This window comes from Marmota marmota, unplaced genomic scaffold (assembly GCF_001458135.2).
Source record: "Marmota marmota marmota unplaced genomic scaffold, marMar, whole genome shotgun sequence".
Taxonomy (NCBI): Eukaryota; Metazoa; Chordata; class Mammalia; order Rodentia; family Sciuridae; genus Marmota; species Marmota marmota.
The window spans coordinates 11,365,316-11,392,489 of NW_025999960.1; the positions used below are offsets into that span (position 1 = coordinate 11,365,316).

The window sequence follows — 27,174 nt, forward strand, 5'->3', positions numbered from 1 at the left end:
TATAAACAAGCACTACTTAACATAAAGGCTCAAACAGACCCAGATACAATAAGACTAGGTGATTTCAATAAATAAGATTTCAACATACCTCTCATAAGTAAGTAGGTTACTTAGACAAGATTCTAAAAAATACTATGAACTGAGTGGATCTAAAAATCATCTATAGAATATTTCATATGAATCCAACAAGAGATTAATTCATTTTCTTCTCAGCTGCTCATGGAAATCTTTCTCAAGTTGACCATACTTTAGGTCTCAAAGTTATCCTCAGCCAATACAAAAATAAATTAATGTAATTCCAAGCATAATATCAGACCATAATGGAATTAAATTAGAAATAAAAAAAAACATGAAAAACTATTGAAACTACATAAAAGCACAGAAATTAAACAATACAATTTTGAAGAAGTAATGAAAGAAATGAGTGGAGAAATTTAAAAATTCTTAGAATCAAACAAAATAAAGATAAAACATACAATCTCTGGGACACTATGAAAGTGATTCTAAGAGGAAAGTTCATAGATATGAGTGTCTATATGGAAAAAAAACCAAAGTCTCCAAATTAATATCTGAGGATGCACCTTGAGGTCTTAAAAAAATAATTCCAAAGCTAATAAAAGTAAGGAAATAAGATTAGGGCCAAAATTAATGAAATAGAGAATTAAAAATACAAAGATACAATGTAACAAAGAGTTGGTTCTTTGAAAAGATAAAGCAAGAATGACACATCCTTAATCAAACTAACCACAAGAGAGAGACAGAAGACGTGAATTAATAAAAGTAGAGAAATAAATGGAGATATCCCTGCAGATATCACTGATATCCCAGGATCCTTAGGGACTGTTTGGAAAACTTACATTCCAATAACTTGGAATGTTTAGCTAAAACATAAAATTCCAGACATATATGACCTACCAGAATTGAACCAAGATGATACAGAAAAACAAAAACAAATCAAGAACAAGGAGCAATGAGACTGAAGCAGTAACAAAACGAAAACTTAAAACAAAGAAAAGTTCATGACCAGATATATATTAAACTGAATTATACCAGATCTTTGAAGAATAATGAATGTCAATGCTTCTTAATCTATTCCATTAAATAGAAAGAAGGGCAGATGCCTTTGAATTCTTTCTATGAAGCCAGTATCACCATACTACCAAAACTTGACAAGGAAACATAAAAGAAAGAAAACTATAGCCCAGTATCCTTGATGAACTTATATGAAAAATTCCTCAATAAAACTTTAGAAAATCATATTCAGAAATACATTAAGAAAATGTACAATATGATCAAATTAGTTATATTCCAGGATTCAAGAATGGTTCAACATATGCAAATCAATAAATGAAATTCATCACATAAATAGAAATAAGGACAAAAATCACATGGTTATCTCAATAGGTATAGTAAAAGCCTTTGACAAAAGTCAGCACCCATTCATGATAAAACTAATGCAGAATGTAGGGATAGTCAGAACTTACCTCTCCATGATAAAGGCTAAATACTACAAACCTAAAACCAACATCATACTGAATAGGAAAAACTGAAAGCATTCCCTTTGAAATCAGGAACAAATTAACGGTGTCTACTCTCAACACTTCTATTCAATATAGTAATTCAAATTTTAAGCAGAGCAATTAAGCAAGAGAAGAAAGTAAAGGGATATAAACAGTAACAGATATCAAATTATCACTGTTCACAGATGATATCATCCTATACTTACAAGATACAAAAAGCTCTACCAGAATATTACTACAGTTAATAAACAAATTCAGCAAAGTAGTAGGATACAAAATTGGCATATAAAAATCAAAATAACTTTTCATACATGAATAATAAATCTACTGAAAAAATGAGAATAATTGCATTCATAATTGCCTCAAAAATAAACAAACAACAACAAAAACATCACCTATGAGTAAATATAATCAAAGAGGCAAAAGCCCCCTATAATGAAAATTGTAGAAGATTAAAGAAAGAAATTGAAGGAAAAAATTAGAATATGGAAATACCTTCTGTGTTATTGGATAAGCAGCGTTATTATTGTTAAAATTGCCAAATTACCAAAAGTGTTACATAGTTTCAATGCAATCCATATGAAGATACTATATTTTTCTTGAACTAGAAAAAAAACAGTCCTAAAATTCATACAAAAGAACAAAACAACCACAATAGCCAAAGCATTTTTGAAAAAAAAAATTTTCAAGTCTATAAACATCACAATAACCAATTAAAAAAAAACTTCAGAGCTATGGTAGCAAATACAGATGGTGCTGGTATAAAAATAGACATGTAGACTAGTGTAATAGAATAGTAGACACAGAGATAAACCCACACAGAAACAGTCATCTAATCCCTGACAAAGTTACCAAGAACATATGTTGGGCAAAAGACAGTCTTTTTAACAAACAGTGCTGGGAAACTGGATATCCATGTGTAGAAGAAACCAGATTTCTATCACCCTGAACAAAAGTCAATTTAAAATGGATCAAATACCTAGAAATCACACCAGAAACACTGCAACTGCTAGAAGAAAACACAGGGTCAACATCCTACATATAAGCAAGGGTTTCCTTTATGAAACTCCTGAAGTTCAGAACACCATTTATTAATAACCATGAAATAATAAATGGATGGTTACAAATTAAAAAGCATCTGCACAGGAAAGGAAACAAGAGCATGAAGAGAGCCTACAGAATGGGAGAAAATCTTTGCTAGCTACTCTTCTGACAGAGGATCAAACTCCAGAATACATAAATAACTCAAAAAACAACACCAAAAAAACAAATAACTTAATCAACAATTGGACAGGAACTAAATGGACATTTCTTAAAGGAATAAATATAAATGACCAACATTTTGTTGTTTTGAAAGAATGTTCATCATCTGTAGCCATCAGGGAAATGCAAATCAAACTACACTGAGATTTCATCATACTCCAATAAAAACGGCAATCAAGAATACACATAATGATAAATTCTGGCAAGGATGCTAGGATAAAAAGAACACTTGTACACTGTTTCTATGATTGTGAATTAGTAAAACCACTATAGAAGACTCCCAACCATACCACTCCTCTGTATTTATCCAAAAGAACTAAAGTCAGCATACTATAGTGATATACCCATGCCCATGTATACAATAGTGCAATTCATAATAGACAAGTTAAGAAATCAACCTATATGTCTTTCAAGAGATGAATGACAAATGAAAATGTAGTGTATATACACAATGCAGTTTTATTCAGCCATAAAGAAGAATGAGATTATGTCATTTTCAGGAAATTGAATGAAACTGGAGAGCACCATGTTAAGAGAGATAAGGCAGCCTCAGAAAGTCAAGAATCACATTTTTTTTGTCTTATATGTGAAAGCTACAGAGATTAAAAAAAAGTGGGGTGGGGGAGTGGGGAGTAATATCATGAAAATGGGAAACCAGTATTGTAGAGTGTAGAGATCAGGGGGAGAGAGAAGGAAAAGGACAGGGAATATACTAGGTAATAAAATTGACCAAAGTATATAAGTTCACATACAGAATATTTAATAATGATTCCACTATTATATATAAGTGTAATTCATCAACAAAATTTTATTTAAAGTAAATGAAAAGTCCCTCATAATACTAAGTTATTTTTTATATAATGGAAAGATGTACTATATCTCAAATATGATGTATTTAGCTAAATTTTATCAAATTTATAGATGATACAAAGATCAGATAAAAAGTCAAAAAAGCATAGAAGATTAAATTTTAAAAGTATACTTAGAAAATATAAGATCTAATCACAAAGATTTATATATAATTTTATATATATATATATTATATTATTTGTTAAAGTTAAAAAGAAAATGAATTAAATATTCATGAGTAAGATATTAAACAAAATATGGCATGTCTACACTCAAAGGCAAAAGGACTGGATTACACATAATTTCATTATTAGTCTCTTTTTTGTAATACAATATGAATTTGTTTCTCTAGTTCTTTCCATTATTATCCTATAAATTTTCCATAATAGCACTATGTTGCTATAATAATTTGGAAAACTATTATTTTCAATTAAAATAAGTCAGTATAAAGACATATAACTCTAACAAATCTACTTCATAGGAAGAGTAAGAAAGGATCTCCTTGACAGCAAATCTTCTGATGAGTGTTAGGAATTTCCCTTGCCCATATCTTTAGATGGAAACTTTGCATATTAGAAGAGGTCTGTGCCAGTCAGACATGTATATGGTTAATGTGTTCAACTCTGGGGACCAATAAAAACATTAACCATATGGGACTCATTCAGATAGGGGCAACAGACCCACTGGAGCAGATGGAGTTTGTGGAATTAATTTGTATAGAGACAGAAGGGTCAGATGGGAAGTGGTAGTAGGCATCTTATGTGTAAATAATGTCATCTGGAAAACTACTGGTTGAGTTCCATGTCTCTACAAACAAGGCAGTGACAGAAAACTACAAGGAATAAAAATCTAGTATCCAAATAAAAAGAAAATATTCATAATCAGTAGAGATACTCAGCCATAAGTCAGCCTGCTCTGCAAACAGTCTTCATTTATTATATATAACTCATGTTACCTAAAAGCCCTATTGACATGGGCAGAGACACAGTACTATAAGCACAGATCTCCCTGGTTCAAGCACTGGAAGATGAGGTGTAGGACCAGGAACACACTAAGGGGAAAGACCTATTCATCCCTTGGAGATGAAACTTCTCCATTTCTCCCTCACCCATGAAAGTTCCAAGCCAGTAACCAGATTAGAGTTAGGATGACAAACTTCCCTTAAACACAGAATAGAAGCTGAAAGAAAAGAAAGCCAAGTGAAAGGCCTGGGAAATTATCCTTTGCAGATAAAGATGGGGGCCCTCAAATCCTGAGAGTAAGCCACAAAGACAGTACTTAAGAACTCTCCTATCACAGTTAGACTTGCTATATTTTATTCTTCTCATATAGTTATGTTCTCCTTCTAGTATTTAACAAAGATTTTCAAAGTCCCAGGTTGCCTCATTTCTGATAGGGAATCAAATATAAATATTTCTGCTGATATCTGCATAAGATTATTAAAGCTGTTGTATATGTAGTGTTTTACATATATAGAATCTTTATTCTTTACAACAACCTATGAAATAGGTATTATTATTATCCCAGTTTAGAAAGAGAAGAGAAAATTTGAGACATGATGACTTTCCCAAGGTCCACTGATAGTAAGTGGTAAAGAAGGTATTCAAAATAAAAACACAGAGAAATTTTCATTGTCATAACTGTGGTCATTCATTCAAAAAGAAGTGCTTTCTTAAGCTATTTTGTATTACTATGTGTGTGAGTGTGTGTGTATGTGTGTGTGTGTGTTTATATATATATATATGCCAAGTGTCATGAATAAAGTACTTCTTCCTCCTTCCTCCTCCTCCCCTATCATCACCTAATGATGCTTCTAAATATGAGAGCCAGTGGAAGATACTAGACAATATTTTTATTCACCACATATCCAGGAAAACCACTGTAACTGCAGTAATCTTTGAGGTAAAAAAAATAAGTTATATAAGATTACTAAAATCTAAACCCAACTAAATATCCCAAAGAGAATACACTGTTTTTATAGGTAGTGATTAATTTAAGAACAATGTTTGACTTCAACACTGAGGAGTATCTTGAGGAATTTAGGAATTAACAAATTTGTTTTAGGAAAGGTAACTTTTGTGTGTTCTCAGCACCTTGAAAAGCAATGGTTCCCTCAGCTTTTAGGCAGATTTCAATCCTGTGTGATATTGCATAATGTAGTAAAATCACTGTTTTAAATCCATCAAGTATATATTACAGCTGGCTTTCATTTAGTTCTCTTTAACATGTTCATTTAACCATAAACAAAAACATGGGTAACTCCAGCACCCACACTTACCTGTGATCCAAGTGGTGAATTGAGAGAATAACTCCTGAATTTAAGTGGGTCTGTTTCAGGGTCACCAAAACAGTAAATTCATGCTTATTTCTCAGCTTCTGAAAAAATTGCTCAGCGGTAGCTGTGGACGCTTTTATGCTTCTCGGGGTATCTAAAAATAAATAGATAAATATATAGTAGGAATAGACTAGAATTTGATTTTATAAAATACCTTATACATGCAATATCTTTCAAAAAAATTTGTCAAGTAATAACTGATAAATTCCAAATTTTAAAGTCTCTACAAATTCTTTCAACAAGACTTTATACTATATATAACACAGCAGAGTACAATGACAAGAACCGTTTGTATTTTGAGCTTATTTTTTAGGAATCTTTCTTCAAAAATGTCACCTTTGAAGCAAAGAATCAAAGAGTCTTATTTGAAGAAGTGTTCTTCCAAATTCTCTCCTTCTACACTTCCTTTACCTTAGATCCCAGAGCCACATCAGTACCAACAAAGAGCAAAAACATAAACTTCCTAGAATAGGACCTAAAAGACCAAGCTAGAGCCATTTAGCTTTTCTGACACCTCTTGACAGAAAACTGGATTTAAGTCTATGTGCCATTCTCCATGTTGGTGTCTTTAGTCAGAAGGCTTGCTATAAATATATTTGTTAAAAGATCAGTGAAATTAGTCACTCTTAGCCTTCTGTGCAGTGAATGAAACATTAAGATCGAATTATCTCACCATATTTGTTGAAAAATACGTAGAACTTAATTTTTATCCCCTTTTTTTCCTCAGGCTTAGAGAAATTCTAGCCAAGGAAGGTTGCCTGGAAAAGGACAAACTTTTACTCTGCACTTTCACATCACTTAGTCGTGCACTCCAACCTCAGGACCCAGAGAATATGGATGAAATAGTTAGGGATAGAAATTAATTTGGTGGATGGAAAAACTCTACTATTCAAAAAAAAAACCACTAACTTTAAGTACAATGTTCTACTATTTACAGTGTGTGTGAAGATCAATGAGAATCAGAAATGCAGTATATGTTGTTAAAAAATCATTCTCTTCTCTGCTATGCTTCAGCCTAGGTAAGTAGTTCTCAGTAGGAGAAACAGCATTTGGAGTCCTACACATTTACTTATGTAGGACTCTCTTATGTATTACAGAACATTCAACATTCCTGCCCAAAGAATGCCTGTGGCACCCCACCCTAGGTCACTGCGACCCCTCAAGGTATTCCACACATTTCCAACATTCCCTTAGTATAGTGCATAAGAAACCTGGTTGAGAATCAAAATCTTGCTGAAAAAGAAACAATAGGATAAATTCACAGTTCCTTAGTTTTTTAAGTCCACAGATTTATAAATAAAAATTCAATCACCTGGTCTGTGTCCATCATCAGGAATACATAAGCCTGAAGAAGCCCATGAGATACCCATAAAATAGAGGATATATCTCTTATATATATGGATTATGTAAATAATCCAATATAATAAAAAATGTTCTCATATAGGTAAATCCAAAGGGCCACTGAATTACATGGAAAATTAGCCAACAGCATCTGAAAGGAAGGCTAATAAATAGATGGCATTGGATCAGAAGACTACCAGGTAGAAAAAGGAAGGAAAGGCATTCCAGTCATTAGAATACCTTATGAAAAAGCACAGAGGTATGAGCACTCATGGCATAGCTGAAATTGGTGAAGAACAGCCATTGCTGATGGAGTTAGAAAGGAAAGCTGGACTGAATGAGGCAGGAGTTTATAGAATAATATAATAGATACCTGTGTCAATCCCATCACCATTAACAAATTTCCTTCTTAGAAAACAAAAAACTTTGATTTGCCATTGAGACAAAATCCCTCCCTCCCTGAATTCATGACTTCTCTATGCTAGATTCAGTCATATGACACACTCTATCCTATCACAGCAATATCTATCCTTTTCCACAGTAAACTGGCCCAGTAATAGGTACCTAATCCAGGCAATAAAGCTAGACTCAGGGATTTTGTTCACAGTTTTAGGAAATGCCAGGTACAGTGGTATACACCTATATTCTGAGGTACTCAAGTGGCTGAGAAGAGGATCATAAATTCAAGGCCAACTTGGACAACTTACCAAGACCCTGGCTCAAAATAAAATAAAAAGGACTGACTATGTAGCTCGGTGGTAGAGCACTCCTAGGTTCAATTACTACTGGGGAAAAAAAAAGTACCCACACACTTTTAGGAAAAAGAAATTTTTCTTTTAAACTTCCAAAATAACACTCAATATTCACAACTCAAAAGCATAACAATAATTTACAATTTCTGTCATGGTCAACACAATAGTTTCTCCACAGTTTCCATCAGGATTAAGAAAAGTTGTAGAAAGGATTCCATACAGTTCCTCCTAGCTCCTAAACGTTTTACTTCCTCAAGGAAGCATTCAAAATATAATTCTGAGAGAATGATCTCACCTAATGTTAATTTTTATTCCACTCAAATTTGTATAGAAGTGAATCATTCACAACCTTCATTATTTCAGTTTAATTTGAAAGATAAAAGCAATTTAAAATTAAATTATAAATATTTATTATGCTTCTCCTCTTTTCAGGAAGGTGGAGTTTGAGAGGCATTCTTTTTCTTGCCAAGCAGGATGACAGATGGGGATGCAAATAGGACAAGTAGAGAAAGGACCACACTGCATACATAAGTGATAATCAGACCCATGGAGTGAACCAAGGACTTGGAGCAAAGATCTTGAGCACTTGAGCTGTGAGAAATAGAAAAAAAATTAGAAATGTGGCAGCTACCTGACTTTTATTTTTAAAGGAAAAAAAAAAGATTCTTAGAGAAGAATATGTGGGCCCAGAATTGTGGGCCCAGTACATACAAGTGAAGGCTGAAGTCACTAAGTCACTAAGATTGAAAACCTGATGAAGGAAACTAAAATACTAATCAATCTACATTTTGGAAAAACTTCCCTGGTGGCCACATTAAAGGTCGTTTGAAGAAAGAAAAGGAATGGAAACAGATAAGACACTTGAGGAAGGTTTCTTAAAAAATCAGGGGGTGGGAGTGGGGAGACAAATAAATCCAACTGAATCTAAATTTTATAACTTGAGGGACTGAATAAAAGTAAATGCAGTAAGGGCATAGTGTAACCCACTGAGTTTCAGAAATTATCTAGTTTGGGTGATCACTGACATTTATGTTTTATTTCACATATCTTAGATATTACTTTGGCATTCATAAACTACCTTTCCCCAATCAAACTGATATTTTCTACTTTGATGGTTAACAGTGACATGGAGCCACTGGTACTCGAATTTCTTGTCAAGCTCATGGATGAAAGAGCCAAGTGAGCACCGACAGCATAGATGCTTTGCACTGAGATGCTTTGGAAAATGCTGAAGGAATGTGCAGAGAAGACCCATCATCCCCCATCAGGGTGGCAGTGAGGACCTATGAGGCCTGCAACCAGCTTATATTTGAAGCTAATTAATTCATACAAGGTCACAACTCAAGATAGAATCACTTAACCACTCCAACTTCTTTACTCAAACTATTTTCTTCCTCTTTTGCTGCTGCTTATGAAGTAGGGCAACTTGCAGGAAGGAGAAACACTTCTGTGTGAACCAGAAGCCATGTTTAGTATAGTTTTCATACTATAGTGATAAGAAAGATAATATTTGTTTTTTCCATCCCAATTGGCCAAGTTTGTTGCTCAGGTGTTTGAAAACTAAGGTTTGTATGAGCTTCCAACTGTGTTGGAGTAATAGACAGGATGGAATGCCAATCGAGAGAGAAAAAACTGACCTGACACACCATGCCTCGGTATGCTCTCCTCATCCGGCTCCCCCACCTGGGGGGCCCAGGATACACAAGTAAAGATTTTTAAGTTTCCTGGATGTGACAAAGAAAGTACTTAACAGGAAGTGAAGTCATGATTTTGCAATAAGAATCAGTTCTCCATCCATAGAACACCATCTGCCACCAACCCTTGCATTACCTTAAAAATATTGAAGTCTATTTTCCCCTTTCAAACATGTTTTCAAGAATTCATTATGTCTTAATCCAAGAAGGATTTGATAGGGGTCTCAGCACTCTGTGAGAGGCATTAGAATAGACCAGAGATGTATGATGCAGGAGCTATCTGGAAAGAAGGACCTAAAGAATTTGGTCACTAATAAACCACATGCAAAAGGTAAGACAAAGGGAGACAAGTGAATCCAAATTAAATACAAAGTTTCTAGGGTGAGGAACTGAATGAAAGTAAATGCAATAAGAGCATAATGGTACCCACTCCATTTCAGAAATGATAATTGACAAGTGCTGTGGGACATGCACCTGAAAGTGCCAGTAGAAAGCTGGCACTTCAGAATTTTATCTTACCAAAAGCTGAAATTGAAAATATAAATTTAGATGTTATTAAAATGTAGTATCTAAAGTCAGGAGAGTGCCTGAGTAATTCATAGGAATCGTGGAAGCAAGAGGAGAATGAAAAGATGGACATAAAAACACTAGATCAGTGGTACAGCAGGGATAGCACATCTATGCTACACACACACACATACAGAGACATTTATGTATACACATATGTATATATACAAATACATATATGATACACACACATATATAGTGCTGCACATGTGCTAATATACAACTTTTATCCTGCAAACTGCATAATAATATATTTTTTCACCTTTGAATCTACATTCCATTTTGTTCTCACAAAGCTCCTGAAACATGACAGCAACAATCACTGCTTCCTTTTTCAGTAAATTGAAAGTCATGAAACAATCCATGTCCATACAAAGACACTCAGCAAGTTATAATAGAATGACAATTTCTGGACCAATATTCTTTTTTTTTTTTTTTTTTTTTTTTTTGGTACCAGAGATTGAACACAGGAGCTCTTGACCACTGAGCCACATCCCCAGCCCTGTTTTGTATTTTATTTAGAGACACGGTCTCACTGAATTGCTTAGAATCTCACTTTTGCTGAGGCTGGCTTTGAACTCAAAATCCTCCTGTCTCAGCCTCCCAAGCCGCTGGGATTATAGAGTGTGCCACTGTGCCTGGCTGGACCAATATTCTTTCCACTAAACTGTAATGCCTCCTAAATATGGCATCTTTATTGATGCTTAACGGTCACAGATTCAAATAAGAGTACCAACACAAAAAAGGTAGTTATATAAGTTAATATTTTGGGTTCCTTAAGTAACTTAGTAGTGATTTTTAAGAAAGGTCACTTTAGGCATTTGCTTTTCTGTTGCCCAATTTGTAAAATTAGAATTCCCATCTTCTATTCTTATCTCATGGATTATATAATGTTAAGAGAGACATCTGAGTTCCTGTGATCATTACTACAAAATGCAGTTCTGTTGCTGATCAGAAAATCAAAGTCATAGAAAACAACATATTAGAATTATTTTTACTTTATTTTGTTGTCCTTAAAGTTTCAGATTAAAAATTTAATTCAGAAATGTCTTCATTTTTTTTTCCAACAAGGCCTCCTGTTTCTTAGCCTCCCCCGCCACTGGGATTATAGATGTGCGTCACCATGCCCGGTTGGACCAATATTCTTTCCACTGAACTGTAGTGCCTCCTGAACATGCCATCTTTATTGATGTTTAACTGTCACAAACAGATTCAAATAAGAGTACCAACACAGAGAATGGTAGTTCTATAAGTTAAAATATAACTTATATTTCAGGAAAATATAGCAGTTCCAAAAACAAATTTAGAAGCCAGAAGAACAAGTTTCCAAAAATTACCAATCTTATTAGCTGTTTTAAGCATGTAGTAAACACCATGAGTTTGGTATTAGCATTTTATACTTATCATCTCAAACTTACAAGCAAGGAAACTACCAAGAGTCATATAACATCTTTCTGGTGATTTTCTGAATTTACTTTCATTGTAAGTATCCCAAACTCAGACCAAAAAAAAAAAATCAGTTTTCAGAACTGACAAAAACATATTTAGAACTCAAATTATCCTTTTGTCTGTATGTATCAAGAATTCATTCCTTTTATTGTTTAATAATATTTCATTTTCCTTGAGAGCAAAGTTTATTTATTCATTTACTTATTGAAGAACATTTGGGATGTTTCTAGGTTTATTTCTTTTTTGTAATGCTGAATTTGAACCCACAGCCTACTGCATGCTAGGCAGGTGCTCTAATGTAACAGAGAGAGTAGAGACATCCGGAAGATGTCTTTTTGTTTTGTCTTGTTTTATTTTTGGTCCCTAGTACTTCTTATTTCCCTTCATTCCTCCCTTCCACTATTCCCCTTCCTCTACAGATCCTCCTTCTACTTGTTTTTTTTTTTTTTTTTTATTGGTGCATTATGGGCATATATAAAGGTAAAATTCACTGTGGTATATTCATATATATACATAGCATAATGTGGTTAATTTCATTACACAGTTCTTCCCTTTTCCTGTCCCCACTTCCTTCCCCATAACCCCCTTATTCTGCTCCACTGATCTCTCTTCTATTTTCATGGGATCTCCTCCACTTTTTATCCTGGTTTTACCCTAGCAGTCACATATGAGAGAAAACATTCAACCCTTGAATTTCTGAGGCTGGTTTATTTCATTCAGCATAATGTTATCCAGTTCAATCCATCTACCAGCAGAGGCCATAATTTCACTCTTCTTTATAGCTGAGTAAATCTCACTGTGTAGATATAGCACATTTTCTTTATCCATCCATCTGTTGATGGGCCCTTGGCTTTATGCACAATGTGCCCATCACCCTAGTTCTACAAGACTTTGAATGTTCATTCTTTTTTGGATAAAGATCAATGTAAAGTGAAATTCTTTTCAAAGCATGGCAGACAAATTTCACAGGAATTGACTACTGAGGAAAAAATAGATTAAGAAAAGGAGTGTTGAAAAGCTACTACTAGGCTCTGAAAACAACCTGTCAACATGCCCATGCTACTTTGGATCTTTTAAACTAGAGAACTGATTGAGTTTAAATACAAAATTTATTCAATTTTTTTTTATTTTTATTGTGTGCAGAGCCTAAAAATCTCACTAAGAAAATGACTAGTAGCATTTCAAAGTAATTATTAGAAAATAATGAAGGAGCTCAGAAGCAATAGCAACAAAATATTCATTTTTAGTCGGAATTATGAGGATAGAATTATGAGTTTATATATTGATGTAGTAACAATTTCTAGGGATTTGAATTTCTAGGGATTTTATTCCCTTCAAACATGGGGGTTGGGAAAGAGAGAGAGAGACAGACAGACAGACACTGACTTATTTCTAAAATAAACTATAATTTAATGCAGTTATCTATACAGCAACAAATACAGGTGTTTACTGAAATATAGAGTGAGATTAGAGTTTTTTGTTGTTTATTATTTCTTTCACTGTTGTGCTGTTTCAATGTTTTATTTTGCTTTTTTATTGAAGATACCTCTTCTTAATTAGGTATAACTGACAAATATAAATTCTATATGTGTGTATGTATACACACACATATATGGTATGCAATATGATGCTGTGACATACACATATATTATGAAAGAATTATCACAATCAAGGTAACATATCCATCACCTAATATGGTTGCCATTTTTTTATTCATGGCAGGAACACTTAAGATTTGTTCTTAACCAAATTTTCAAATATGCACTACAGTCCTAATAACTATATTCATCATTCTGTATATTAGATGTACAGAACTCATTAATCCTGTATAAATAAAACTTGATTCCTTAGACCGGTATTTACCCATTTCCTACATTCTCTAGCAGATGACAACTACCAGACAACTACTGTCTGCTTCTATGGGTTCAACTATCTGGACATATATACTATATATAGATTCCACATATAAGTGAGATAATACAGTATTTGTTTCTCTATGCCTAGCTTATTACACTTAGCATGATGTTACATTTGTCCATGTTGTTGCAAATGATAAGTTATTCTCTTTTTTTGTTTAAGGTTAAATAGCATTCCATTGTTGGTATGTACCACAAATTTTTAATTTCTTTTTCTTTTTTTCATCCATTGGCAGACATTTAGGTTCTTGTCATAGTTTGGTTACTGTGGATAATGCTGCAATGAACATGGGGATACAGATTTTACTACAAGATACTGATTTCATCTCCTTTGGATTTATACCCAGAAGTGAGATTGCTGGACTATTGTAGTAAATCTACTTTTAATTTTACGAGAAAGTTTCATAGTGTTCCATAAGGATGGTACCAATTTACATTCTCAGCAACAGTGTAAAGGGCTCCTTTTTCTCTGTATCCTCACCAATACTTGTTATCATTTGTCTTTTTGGTAACAGTCATTCTAACAGATATGAAGTAAAGTCTCACTGTGTGTGGTTTTAAGTTACATTTCCTTGATGTTTAGTGATGTTAGTATATTTTTCATTTACTTGTTGACTATTCATACCACTTCTTTTAAATATTCATACCACTTCTTTTAAGAAATCTTGTCCAGGCCTTTGCCCATTTATTAATTGGGTTATTTGCTTTCTAACTATTGACTTACATGAATTCTTACATATTTTATATGTTAACCTCTTATCAAATGTATGGCTTACAAATATTTTCTTCCGTTCTGTAAACTGTATTTTCACTTTGTTGATTGTTTCCTTTTCTGTGCAGAAACTTTGCATTTCATGTAATCCCATTTGTCTTCTATTTTCATATTTGTTGTCTGTCCCTTCAGAGTCAAATCCAAAAAATTGTTGTCCACACCAATGTCAAAAATATTTTCATGTTTTCTTTTAGTAGTTGTACACTTTCAAGTCTTACATTTAAGTTTTTGATCATTTTGAATTGATTTTTTTATATATGGTAAGGATGCAATTTTATTACTCTGTATGTGTTCTCACAACACCATTTATTGAAAAGACTATCCTTTGCCTGATATGTATTCTGACACCTTTGTCAAAGAGCAGTTGCCTAAAAGTGGGTGGATTTATTTCTTGGCTTTCTATTCTGTTCCATTGATCTATGTGTCTGTTTTATGCAAATATTATGTTGTTTGATTATTATAGCTTTGTTTTGAGGTCAAGTAGTGTGATACCTCTGCCTTGTTTCTTTTGCTCAAGATGGTTTGTTCATATGAAGTCCTTTGTGTTTCTTACGAATTTTTAGGATTTATAAAATTTCTGTGGAAAACTTCATTGAAATTTTGATAGGGATTTCACTGAATCTGTATATCACTTTGGACAGTATGAACATTTTAACAACATTAATTCTTCTAATATATGAACAAAGGATAGCTTCACATTTATTTCTATCTTTTTCAATTTCTTTCAGCAATGCTGTTTTAGATTTCAGGGTACAGGTCTTTCATTTCCTTTGTTAAGTTTGTACCTAAATATTTTTGTAGCTATTGTAAATCAGATTATTATTTTAATTTATCTTTCAAATAGTTCATTGTTAGCATACAGAAGTATTTAAGTATTTCTTGTGTGTCAACAGTAAAAGTAAAGAGAAGGGGTTTGTCCAAATTCCAATAACAAAAAAAATAGTATTATTTTCTTCTTTTACAATTAAGAAGTATCACTACAATTGCCATTAGGAATCGAATGAATCTTCATGCACTGAACTGTGTAACTTGAATTGATTCTTCCCCACATAAGTGAACTAATGAAAATACCATATGTAAATTCAATTATAAAAACTATCTAATCTCAGATATAGAATGTTTGACTTAGATTGTTCCAAAACTCACCAAATTACGGTTCTATATTTTTTCAATCTTTAAGGAAATGTTATTACCTTCAAAATTCTGATTAGAAATACAGGAAATTAGAACTATTACTACAGTTTCTGTCCATTGCTCTTACTTTCCCTTCAATATGCCCATGCATTTATAGTGCAAACTTTCAAGGCAAATTAATAGTAACAATTTTCAAAGCCATTAAAATTTTATCAACATTATATACACAGTTTCCAAAGTCTTTAAACATGAACAATCTCATTTAAATCTTACAGCAACTTTTATTAAATGGATTATTGGCTCCATTATAAAAGAAATTGTAGACTAGAAGGAGAGGCACAGAGAAGCCAAGGCAATTGGCTGTCATCACCATAAGTGGTTCAAATCACAGCTCATTTCTATGAATCTCCTATATTGGGAAATACTGAAAGCAATTCTGGCTGTATATATTAATAAATGCACCAAATCCAAGGGGCAGAGACAAGACCCTAACCCAAACAAATGGCTTCCTATTTTTATAAAAGTTCTACAGCACTACAATGATCCATATTCCACAGAGTAAATTATCATTCTAAATTAATTTTTAAACTAACTTTCATATAAGCATATAATGAAAGTAAATTTCTCTTGATTTTTTGGATTAATTAGGCTTTCAAATCTACAAGATCATTTCTATCATACAATCTTTCAGCTGCACACTCTAATCTATTGAGATACAAACCAAAAATTTAAAACAAAAAGCTTTTTTAAAAGCCATTTTCAAATAATTCTGCTTAAAAAGTTATTGGGAACAATGTATGAGCAATTTATAACTTTTTTATGACACCAACTCACATCTAATGATAGCACAACCTCACCCATTAGAAATTGATATGCTCTTTCCATGACTAGCCTAAGAAAGTATAAGGCATCATACCCTTAAGAAGGCTTACCTGGAAATTCCTATTCTACTTTCTTAATCCTACTAAATCCCAAAGCAACCTCAAAAGTTTCTTTAAAATATAAAACTATGATTTGTTTTGATGTAAAATAAACATGTATCTTCATGAGTAATTTACAAAAATGTGCAGTATTTTAAGGTTGTGAATATCCAGCCACATAAGAACAAACATAGAGTAATACAATCAGAAATAAGAAGCACGGGCATTAACCAACTAATCAAACAAAAACAATTTTCATTTTCTACTCCTATATCCAGCAACTATCTGGTTGACTGTAATCAAACCATTTGACTCCCATGTTGAAATTTTCATTAATCAAATAGAACAAAATGTAATCAAGATATAAAGGAGCTACAAAGAATAAAACAGCTTTATAATTTGAAGCTTGGAATTAAAGTATTAAAATTTTATATGTAACAGATGTTATTAAGGTTATTCCATTTTATTTCTTTAGATTCCTTGCCAACAAACAAGCTTTTCATAAAAAATGTGCTTAACATGTTATTCCTTCAGAAAGAGGAATACTGATCAACCACCATGAGTATTTTGGCTTAGTTCACTGTTAGAATTCTCATTGTGGATTAAAATTAAATTGGCACTTTTGAGTTTATAATCAGATTATTCCTTTTGGCTAGTGTGAAGCAGTTCCTCAAAATCTTATCAGTGATATTACCAGTTGTTTTGATAAGCAAAATTGAGAGTAAATCAGCCAAAACAGGCTACTTCTATCATCTCTTCTTCCAACTACAATACTCCTCAAAAATAAGATCAAATATGCATATACATTAAGCAAATAATAGATCATGATGATTGATAATGATGATGATGATGCTATCCACAGCTTAATTCATTGTTTGTATTTCCCTGTCCATTCTTCCTCTACCTGGAAACGACAATCTCAACAACATCATTTGAACATATGTAGCAGATTTAAGATTCAGTAATTTGCTAGATTTTTAATGAAACCAATCTAAAAGGTTTTATTAAATTAAACCCAAACTTAAGGCCCACAATTTGTCAGTTTATATCACGAATCATATTTTGTTTAAAAACATAAGGAAAATTAAATTCATGGCTATCATAATCTCCAGAATATTGTTGTGCCTTTACTAAAGCCATTGAAACTTCAAATAATTGAAATATTTAAATTCCTTAAAAGAACAACAACAAAAAAAAAAACCACTTGTGTTTTCATTGGTATTACCCTTAAGAGTGCAATGAAAAAGCTCAACTGCACCTTCACATACTGACAACAGTTATTGGTGTGATGGTAAGGTTTTAATTAACAAATTATTCACCTTAATATTGAAGTTTAAATATTCATTAATTAGATCACTTTTTAAAGGGCCATATATAATGTATCTAGATATATCTGAAATATTCATATAATTACTGTTTGTAAAGTGTTCATCTATTAAGAGCTAATTACAAATACAAAAGAAATACACTTAAACTAATTTATCTAAGTAAAAATTGAATTACAATTTATTTTCTTTGGAGATCTGATCAAATATTCATACAGTCTCTAAGAAGGAAAAAAAGTCCTTTCAAAAAGCTAGTTATCTTTTTATCCACATTTTGATGTGGTTCTCATAGAATGACTAATATAAAAAGAAAAATATAACAGTATCAAAGCAGAATTCCTACTATATGCCTTTAACATTTCATTGGTACCAAATAATATATAGGAATAATGAATAGAGATCTGTACAGTTTTACAACCATAAAATGTGAAGGTTATGACTTGTGCAACCACAGATCGCACAAGCAGGTTCTAACAGAATCTTTGCTGAATAGTCAAGAGGTAGTATCTAGTGCTTCATCAATTATGCAGAGGTGAAATGCTGAAATGCACAATTTCATATTCTTCCTAATAGGCCAATTTGGCCTGAGACATCAATTTTAAGAGTGTGTTCTGCTTTTATTCTTCTTTAATTATAATAATCAAATTATTTCAGAATAATAAAATGCCAAAATATCAGTTATCATGATGAATCACCCTATCAAAATTGAGTTTCATTTTTCTACTATGATTATTTTCCTGTGAACAATATAAAGTACCAAAGGACAAGGAGCACATTGTAATCAACTTCTCAATGCAGAGTTTCAGACTCATCTGTTTCTTTGTTTCCCCAGAGCCTATATCTGCCTCCCTTTGGTTTCCTAGCCAGTTATGATCATGGTGCCAGAAAATCAGGGGTGGGGTTTAGAATTAATGTTTGCTGCTCAGAGATTCAATAAAAAAGGATCTGTGAAACTAAAATAAATAATGTCCCAGCCTCACCATGTTGGCCCAGTCTACAAAGTTGAGCTTCTGCTTCAGTTTTCCAGCGTGAAACTCTACACTATGCCCTGCAAATCCATGTGCTTGGTTAAAGATTTGATGTTCTGTCAGGATCTTGCCAAATCTCTTTCTCTGCTGTCCTTTAGGAATGGATGAATCTTGTTTAAAAATGTCAGAATACTAAATCTTTCAAACCATGCTTGCCAGACTGAGCTGTGGAGACTGCTGGGTTTGACCCATTCACAAGACTGGATACCACCTCCACTCCCACTCATCCCACATGCTAACTACTAGCCCCATCATACTAATTTCCTGATGTTGTTCCCACCATTGTGAGTTTTCCTAAATGAAATTTACTACTTAAATCTCTATCCCTGGTGTGCTGCCTCACCCAGAGCCCAGACCAGAACCCACCACAGGCCACCTGGTGCAAAACCAGGATCCACCAAGCCCAGCACTGGGTAAAATCGTGTGGTGCAGTTCCTTATCCACAACGTGTGACTGCACCCAAACCACCTTCATATTGGGACTCTATAGCCACTGCAGTAGCCTTTCCCACATGGTAATCTCTACTGTGGGACAACAGACAAGACCAGGAGCTACCCATTGCATCACCACACACCACAATGTGCCATCAACAAACAGGCCGCTCAACACCATCCCAAAGCTCATACTTCCAGCCCCATCTCTGAAAGCATTTGTCTCCATCTTGGGACACTTCCACCACCATCTTGGGTTACCTCTGCTGCCACCTCCACCACCTTAGTTGAGGCAGATTCCATCTTGGGACACCAACTAAGGCTTGGAAGCCCAACAGTAAGGTACCTAGAGGCTTGACACTAGTGCTCCACCAACTAGGGATGAGGCCATTTCCATCTAGGGACAACAACCAAGACCTAGAAGACCATCACCAAGGTCCCTGTAGGCCCAGTTGTATGAGAGGTATCCCTACTAGATGTGCAAACAGTCACCATCCTGTTGCAGAGGCAACAGGGAGCCTTGCATGGGGTCACCTCTATCTCCTTTTTTCCCTGCTGCTAACAGACAATTTCTGTTGATTCCCCCCTCGCTCAGCCTATAATCTAATATTTCAATATTCTCACATTTTACCTCATAAACATCATATCCTACCCACCTTCTCTCTCAGTCCACCACTACAAACTGTAAACTCTTATGCAAACCTAGTGGCTATATGGTAGAATATAACCATACTCATCATTTCTGTTTATAGCTGCAAAACTGTAAGCGTGTAAATAGAAGCTTTTGATTTATGAGGTATTCCTAACCTGCAGGAACACACTACAAGATTATAAGGTAGAAATTGCAATACTTCAGATCTGCACTGCAAGAGAGGAAGACACATAGACAACATGAAAAAATAAGGGAGGAAAGTGCCCCAAACAAACTAAGTTACTACAATAATAGAATCCTTTGACAGCACAGTAGATGAAATGTCAGAGAAGGAGTCCAGAATGTACACAATTAAAATAAACTATGAATTAAAGAATGACCTAAGTGAGCAAATACAGGCAAAACTGATCGCTCCAATAAAGAGAAAAGAGAGCAAATGCAGACAACCATTAATCACACCACCAAAGAGATAAAAGAACAAATACAGGTAGCAAAAGATTACTTCAAGAGAGAGAGATTCTGAAAAATAAATAAATAAATAAACAAAACAAAACAAAACAAAAATCCTTGAAATGAAGGAAACAATAAACCAAATTTAAAAACTCAATAGAAAGCGTCACCAACAGACTAGATCACATGGAAGACAGAACCTCCAACAATGAAAACAAAATATACGATCTTGAAAATAAAGTTGACCACACAGTGAAGATGGTAAGAAACCATGAAGAGAACATCCAATAATTATGGGATGACATCAAAAGACCAAATCTAAGATTTACTGGGATACAGGAAGGGAAAGAGTTTCAAACCAAAGGAATGCACAATCTCTTCAGTGAAATAATATCAGAAAACTTCCCAAACATGAAAAATGAATTGGAAACTCAAATATAAGAGGCTTACAGGACACCAAATGTACAAAATTAGAACAAATCTACACCAAGGCACATTTTAATTAAAATGACTAGCATACAAAATAAGGATAGACTCTTAAAGACAGCAAGAGAGAAAAATCGGATCACATATAGTGGGAGACCAATTTGGCTCTCAGCAGATTTTTCAACCCAGACCTGCAAGGCCAGGAGATACTAGAACAATATATACCAAGTTCTGAAAGAAAATGGATGTCAACCAAGAATTTTATATCCAGAAAAAATTTAGCTTCATATTTCATGATGAAATAAAAACCTTCCATGATAAACAAAAGTTATAAGAATTTACAGCAAGAAAGCTTTCACTACAGAACATTCTTGGCAAAACATTCTATGAGGAGGAAATGAAAAACAACAATGAAAATCTGCAAAGGGAGGAACTACACTAAAGGAAAGGCCAATCAAAGAAAAGACACGTCAAGTTAAAGACCAAAAATAAACCAAAAGGACTAGGAATACAAAACATATTTCAATAATAACCCTGAATATCAATGGCCTAAACTCATCAATTAAAAGACATAGGCATGTAGATTATATTTTTTAAAAAGACACAAAAATATTCTGCTTTCAAGAGACTCATCTCACAGGAAAAGCCATCCACAGACTGAAGATGAAAGGATGGGAAAAAGTATCACTCACAAGGATCGCATAAACAAGCAGGAGTTTCCATCCTCATATTAGTAAAAGTGGACTTCAATCCAAAGATACTGAAAGGGATAAAGAAGGACATTTCACACTACTCAAGGGAATCATATATCAATAGGACATAACAATCATAAATATCTATGTCTGAAACAATGGGGCATCTATATATGTCAAACAAACCCTTCTCAACTTCAAGAATCAAATAGACCACAACACAATAATACTGGATGATAATAACACACATCTCTCACCACTGGATAGATCTTCCAAAAAGAAACTATAGAACTCAATAAAACAATAAATAATTTAGACTTAACAGACATATATAGAATATTCCATCCATCAACAAGTGAATACACTTTTTTCTAAGCAGTGCATGGATCCTTCTCCAAAATAGTCCATGTGTTATGCTACAAAGCAAGTCTTAGCAAATTAAAAAAATATAGAGATACTACCCTGCATTCTATAGGACCATAATGGAATAAATTAGAAATCAATGATAAAATAAAAAATAAAAGTTATTCCAAAACGTGAAGACTAAATAATAGGCTACTGAATGATGCATGGATAACAGAAGACACCAGGGAGGAGATAAAAAAAATCCTAGAGGTAATTGAGAACTCTGATATAATATATCAAAATTTCTGGGATACTATGAAGGCAGTACTAAGAGGAAAGTTCATTGCATTAAGTAATTCATTAAAAGAAGAAATAGTCAACAAAAAAACAACTTGACATTACATCTCAAAGCTCTAGGAAAAGAAGAACAAGCCAACACCAAAAGCAGGAGAAGACAGGAAATAATTAAAATCAGGGCTATAATCAATGAAATTGAGACAAAAGAAACAATTTTAAAAATTGAAAAAACATAAAGCTGGGTCTTTGAAAAAAAATAAAATTGACAAATCCTTAGCCACCTTAATGAAAAGAAGGAGAGAGAAAACTCAAATTACTAAACTTTGTGATGAAAAAGGAAATATCACAACAGACACTACTGAAATACATAAGACAATTAAAAACTATTTTGAAAATTTCTACTCCAGTAAAATAGAAAACCTAGAAGACACCAACAACTTTCTAGAGGCATATGATCTACCCAAACTGAAACTGGAGGACATACACAATTTAAACAGATTAATTTCAAGCAAGGAAGTAGAAGATGCCATTAAAAGCCAGGAAGAGCCCAGGACCAGACATATTCTCCACCCTACAAAGAAGACTTAATACCAATACACCTTAAATTATTTCATGAAATAGAAAAGGAGGGAACCCTTCAAAACTCATTCTATGAGGCTAGTATCATTCGGATACCAAAACCAGAAAGAAACACATCAAGGAAAGAAAATTTCAGACCAAAATCCCTGATGAACATAGATGTAAAAATTCTCAATAAAATTCTGGCAAATGGCATACAAAAACATATTTTAAAAAATTGTGCACCATGATCAAGTGGGTTTCATCCCAAGGATGCAAGGTTGGTTCAACATACAGAAATCAATAAACATAATGCATCACATCAATATGCTTAAAGATAAGACTCATATGATTATATCAATTGATGCAGAGAAAGCATTTGACAAAATATAGCAACCTTTTATGTTCAAAACACTAGAAAAACTAGGGATAGTAGCAATATACCTCAACATTGTAAAAGCCATCTATGCTAAACCCAAGGCCAACATCATGCTAAATGTAGAAAAATTGGAAGCATTCCCACTAAAAACTGGAATGAGACAGGGGATGTCCTCTTTCACTATTTCTATTCAACACAGTTCTTGAAACTCTAGCCAGAGAACTTAGACAGATGAAAGAAATTAAAGAGATATGAATAGGAAAAGAAGAACTCAAACAATCACTATTTACTGATAACATGATTCTATACTTATAAGATCAAAAAAAAAATTCCACCAGAAAACTGCTAGAATTAATACATGAACTCAGCAAAGTAGCAGGATATAAAATCAATACTCATAAATCAAATGCATTTCTATACACCAGTGATGAATCCTCTGAAAGAGTAATTAGAAAAACTACTCCATTCACAATAGCCTCAAAAAAAGAAGATACTTGGGAATCAATCTAACAGGAGAGGTGGAAGACCTCTACAATGAAAACTAAAGAACACTAAAGAAAGAAATTGAAGAAGATTTTAGAAGATGGAAAAATCTCCCATGGTCCTGGATAGACAGAATTAATATTGTCAAAATGGTCATACTACCCAATAAGGTATACAGATTCAATGCAATTCCAATTAAAATCCCAATGTCATTCCTAAATGATTGTTTTTTCTATATTTACAAAATATATGATTGCTTTTTCTATGAAATTCATTTAGAAAAATTATAGAACAAAAATAACCAAAGCAATCCTTAGCAAGAAGAATGAATGAAGCTGGAGGCATCACAATATCAGACCTTAAACTGTACTACAAAGATATAGTAACAAAAACGGCATGGTATTGCCACCAAAATAGACATGTATACCAATAATACAGAATAGAAGATACAGAGACACACCCACATAAATGCAGTTCTCTCATTCTAGACAAAGGCCCCCAAAACACACGTTGGAGAAAAGATAGCCTCTTCGAAAAATGGTGCTGGGAAAACTGGAAATTCATTTGCAGCAAAATGAAACTGAACTACTATCTCTCACCATGCACAAAAACTAACTCAAAGTGAATCAAAGATCTAGGAATTAGATCAGAGACCCTATGCCTAATAGAATAAAAGTAGGCCCAAATCTTCATCATGTTGGATTAGATCCCAACTTCCTTTTTTTTATTGGTTGTTCAAAACATTACAAAGCTCTTGACATATCATATTTCATACATTTGATTCAAGTGGGTTATGAACTCCCATTTTTACCCCAAATACAGATTGCAGAATCACATCGATTACACATCCATATTTTTACATAATGCCATATTAGTGACTGTTCAACAGTCCCAACTTCCTTAACAAGAAGTAAAATTAAGAATCCATAAATGGGATGGATTCAAACTAAAAAGCTTCTTCTCAGCAATAGAAACAATCAATGAGGTGAACAGAGAGCCTATACTCTGGGAGCAAATTTTTGCCACACACAAGTCAGATAGAGCAATAATATCCAGGATATATAAAGAACTCAAAAACTTAACACCCAAAAAACAAATAACCCAATCAATAAATTGGGTAAGGAGCTGAACAGATACTTCTCAGAAAAGAAATGCAAATGAAAACTACTCTAAGATTTCATCTCACACCAGTCAGAATGTCAGTTATCAAATTACAAACAACAATAAGTATTGGTAAGGAGTGGGGATAAGAAAGATAGTAGAATGAAACAGACATTATTACTTTATGTATGTATGTGACTGTACGACCAATGTGATTCTACAATATGTATACTCAGAAAAATGAGAAATTATATCACATCTATGTATGATATATCAAAATATATAAGTGCATTCTACTGTCATGTATAACTAATTAAATTTTTTTTTTAAAAAGTTGGTAAGGATGTGGGGGGAAAGGCACACTCATACATTGCTGATGGGATTACAAATTGGTGCAACCAATCTGGAGAGCAATATAGAGATTCCTTAGAAAACTTGGAATGGAAACACCATTTGACCCAGCTATCCCACTCCTTGGTCTATACCCAAAGGACTTAAAAACAGCATACTACAGCAATGCAGCCACATCAATGTTCATAGCAGCACAATTCACAATAGTCAAACTGTGGAAGCAACCTAGATGCCCTTCAAGAGATGAATGGATAAAGAAACTGTGGTATATATACACAATGGAATATTACTCAGCATTAAAAGAGTAAAATTATGGTATTTTCAGATAAATGAATGGAGATAGAAAATATCACACTAAATGAAGATAGCAATCCCAAAAAAACAAAGTCTGAATGTTTTCTCTGATAAGTGGGTGCTAATTCATGGGGGGTGGGAGGAGATGAGTGGAAGAACTTTGGATAGGGCAAATGAGAGGGGGCAAGAGGGCACAGGGGTAGGAAAAATGGTGGAATGAGAAGGACATCACTACCCTAGGTGCATGTATGCATGAATGGTGTGACCCTACTTTGAATACAATCAGAGAAGCCAAAAATTATGCTCCATTTATGTACAATGAATTGAAGAGCATTCTGCTATCATGTTCAACTGATTAGAATAAATAAATAAAATTTTAAAAAGAGCATCAAAAAAATGCCTACCCCTGCACAAAACACAGAAGATTTACTGTTTAATCTCTCAACTTCACGTTGCTAGAAGTTACATAATATCCAGTGCTGACTTTTCCATTCCCAGGGGGCTCATATCTGAGCCCAGCATCTTGTGTCTGTCCCATTTCAAACAGAGATTTCTCCCTAAGTATCATCCTAGTCTAAAACCAAAGGATTATCCAAGTCTAAGGATTATCTCTAATTTCCTGTTAACTTTAATTGAACAAATATATACTATACAGTGGTCACAATCATATTGAAAATTCTGCAACAAAGATCAGTAATCTCCCTTTCAAGACTGCTGGTTGTCCTCCCAAGGTAATAACTTTCTATTTTTGCAATTAAACTCTCTACTTTTATGTAAGCACATGGCAGCCCACTAGTATTCTTTGCCCAGATTCCTTTACAGTTTAAGTGGCTGGTGTCTTAATTCCTGACCAATAGGATATAAGCAAAACTAATAGGTACTACAATCAAGCATTCTTGATCAGAAAGAAAACTGATTGCCTTCCATTCTTCCTTTTCCTTAGGAATATGGTGGGAATAAGCCAACTTCTTCAACAAGTATAAAGGTATTGTGGAGTATAAGATAGACAAAAACCTGGGTTTTAGAGTAATCTCAGGTTGCAGCGCTCCCCATCAGCCTTGGATTAACTGCCTGCCTCCAGATTATTATGTGAGAGAGAAACAAAACTTCTTTTTCATTTGAGCACTGCATTTTGGATCTCTCTCATAGGAGCTTAGCCTATTCCCTAAGCAATGCATCTCCCCACGTTTCCTGTGACTCCCTAAAATGTTCCCCTGGGGTGTCATTCTTCAAAACAAAGATCAGCAATCTTTTTTCTGTATAAGGTCAAATAGTAAATATTTTAGGCCTTACAGGCTATACACATCTCTTCTACATATTCCTCTTTTCTTTCTTTTTTAAATAAATGGGCCCCAAATTTGGCCCATGGTGCCACAGTTTACAGCCCACTGGATGCAATAAATATAGACAAAAATTTTCCCTAAAGAGAAATTATTTTTCATATTTAGTTCATTATGCTTACTATTGAGGAAGGAAGATCAAAACATGTGATAATAAGTTCAGTTAGAGAAATTACTAGATGTTGTAGAAGCAGAAAAGGAAGAAAATAAACACTGTTAACTTATTTCTGTCATTAATGTTGATATGCACAATACATCCTATCTTTTCTCACCATATGATAAGTTTTCAAGCACAAAGATTAAATGTTATTCTCCTTTTTTGCACAATGATCTCCATGCAGAAAACAATGTGTGGATTACTGTCTTGTTCATTGCTGACTTTGCCACCTACATCTATGCCTTTTCATAACAGTATTTTGCAGTTTGTCCAAATAACCAAGCAAAGATTATATATTTATTTTGCTCTCAAAATTTCTTGGCACTGCCACCTATGTTAATATTATTGAAAAC

At 33.6% G+C, this 27,174-nt stretch overlaps 1 protein-coding gene across 4 annotated transcripts in view; it reads right to left on the minus strand.

The window, feature by feature from the left end:
• The window catches only part of Nell2 (neural EGFL like 2), a 360,984-nt gene that overhangs the window by 292,264 nt on the left and 41,546 nt on the right, over window positions 1-27,174 (minus strand). For all 4 annotated transcript variants that reach the window (XM_048802576.1, XM_015493239.2, XM_048802578.1 and 1 more), the window contains one exon: window positions 5,911-6,061. In XM_048802576.1, coding sequence (XP_048658533.1) covers window positions 5,911-6,061 — 151 coding nt within the window. The remainder of the gene's footprint in view (window positions 1-5,910; window positions 6,062-27,174) is intronic.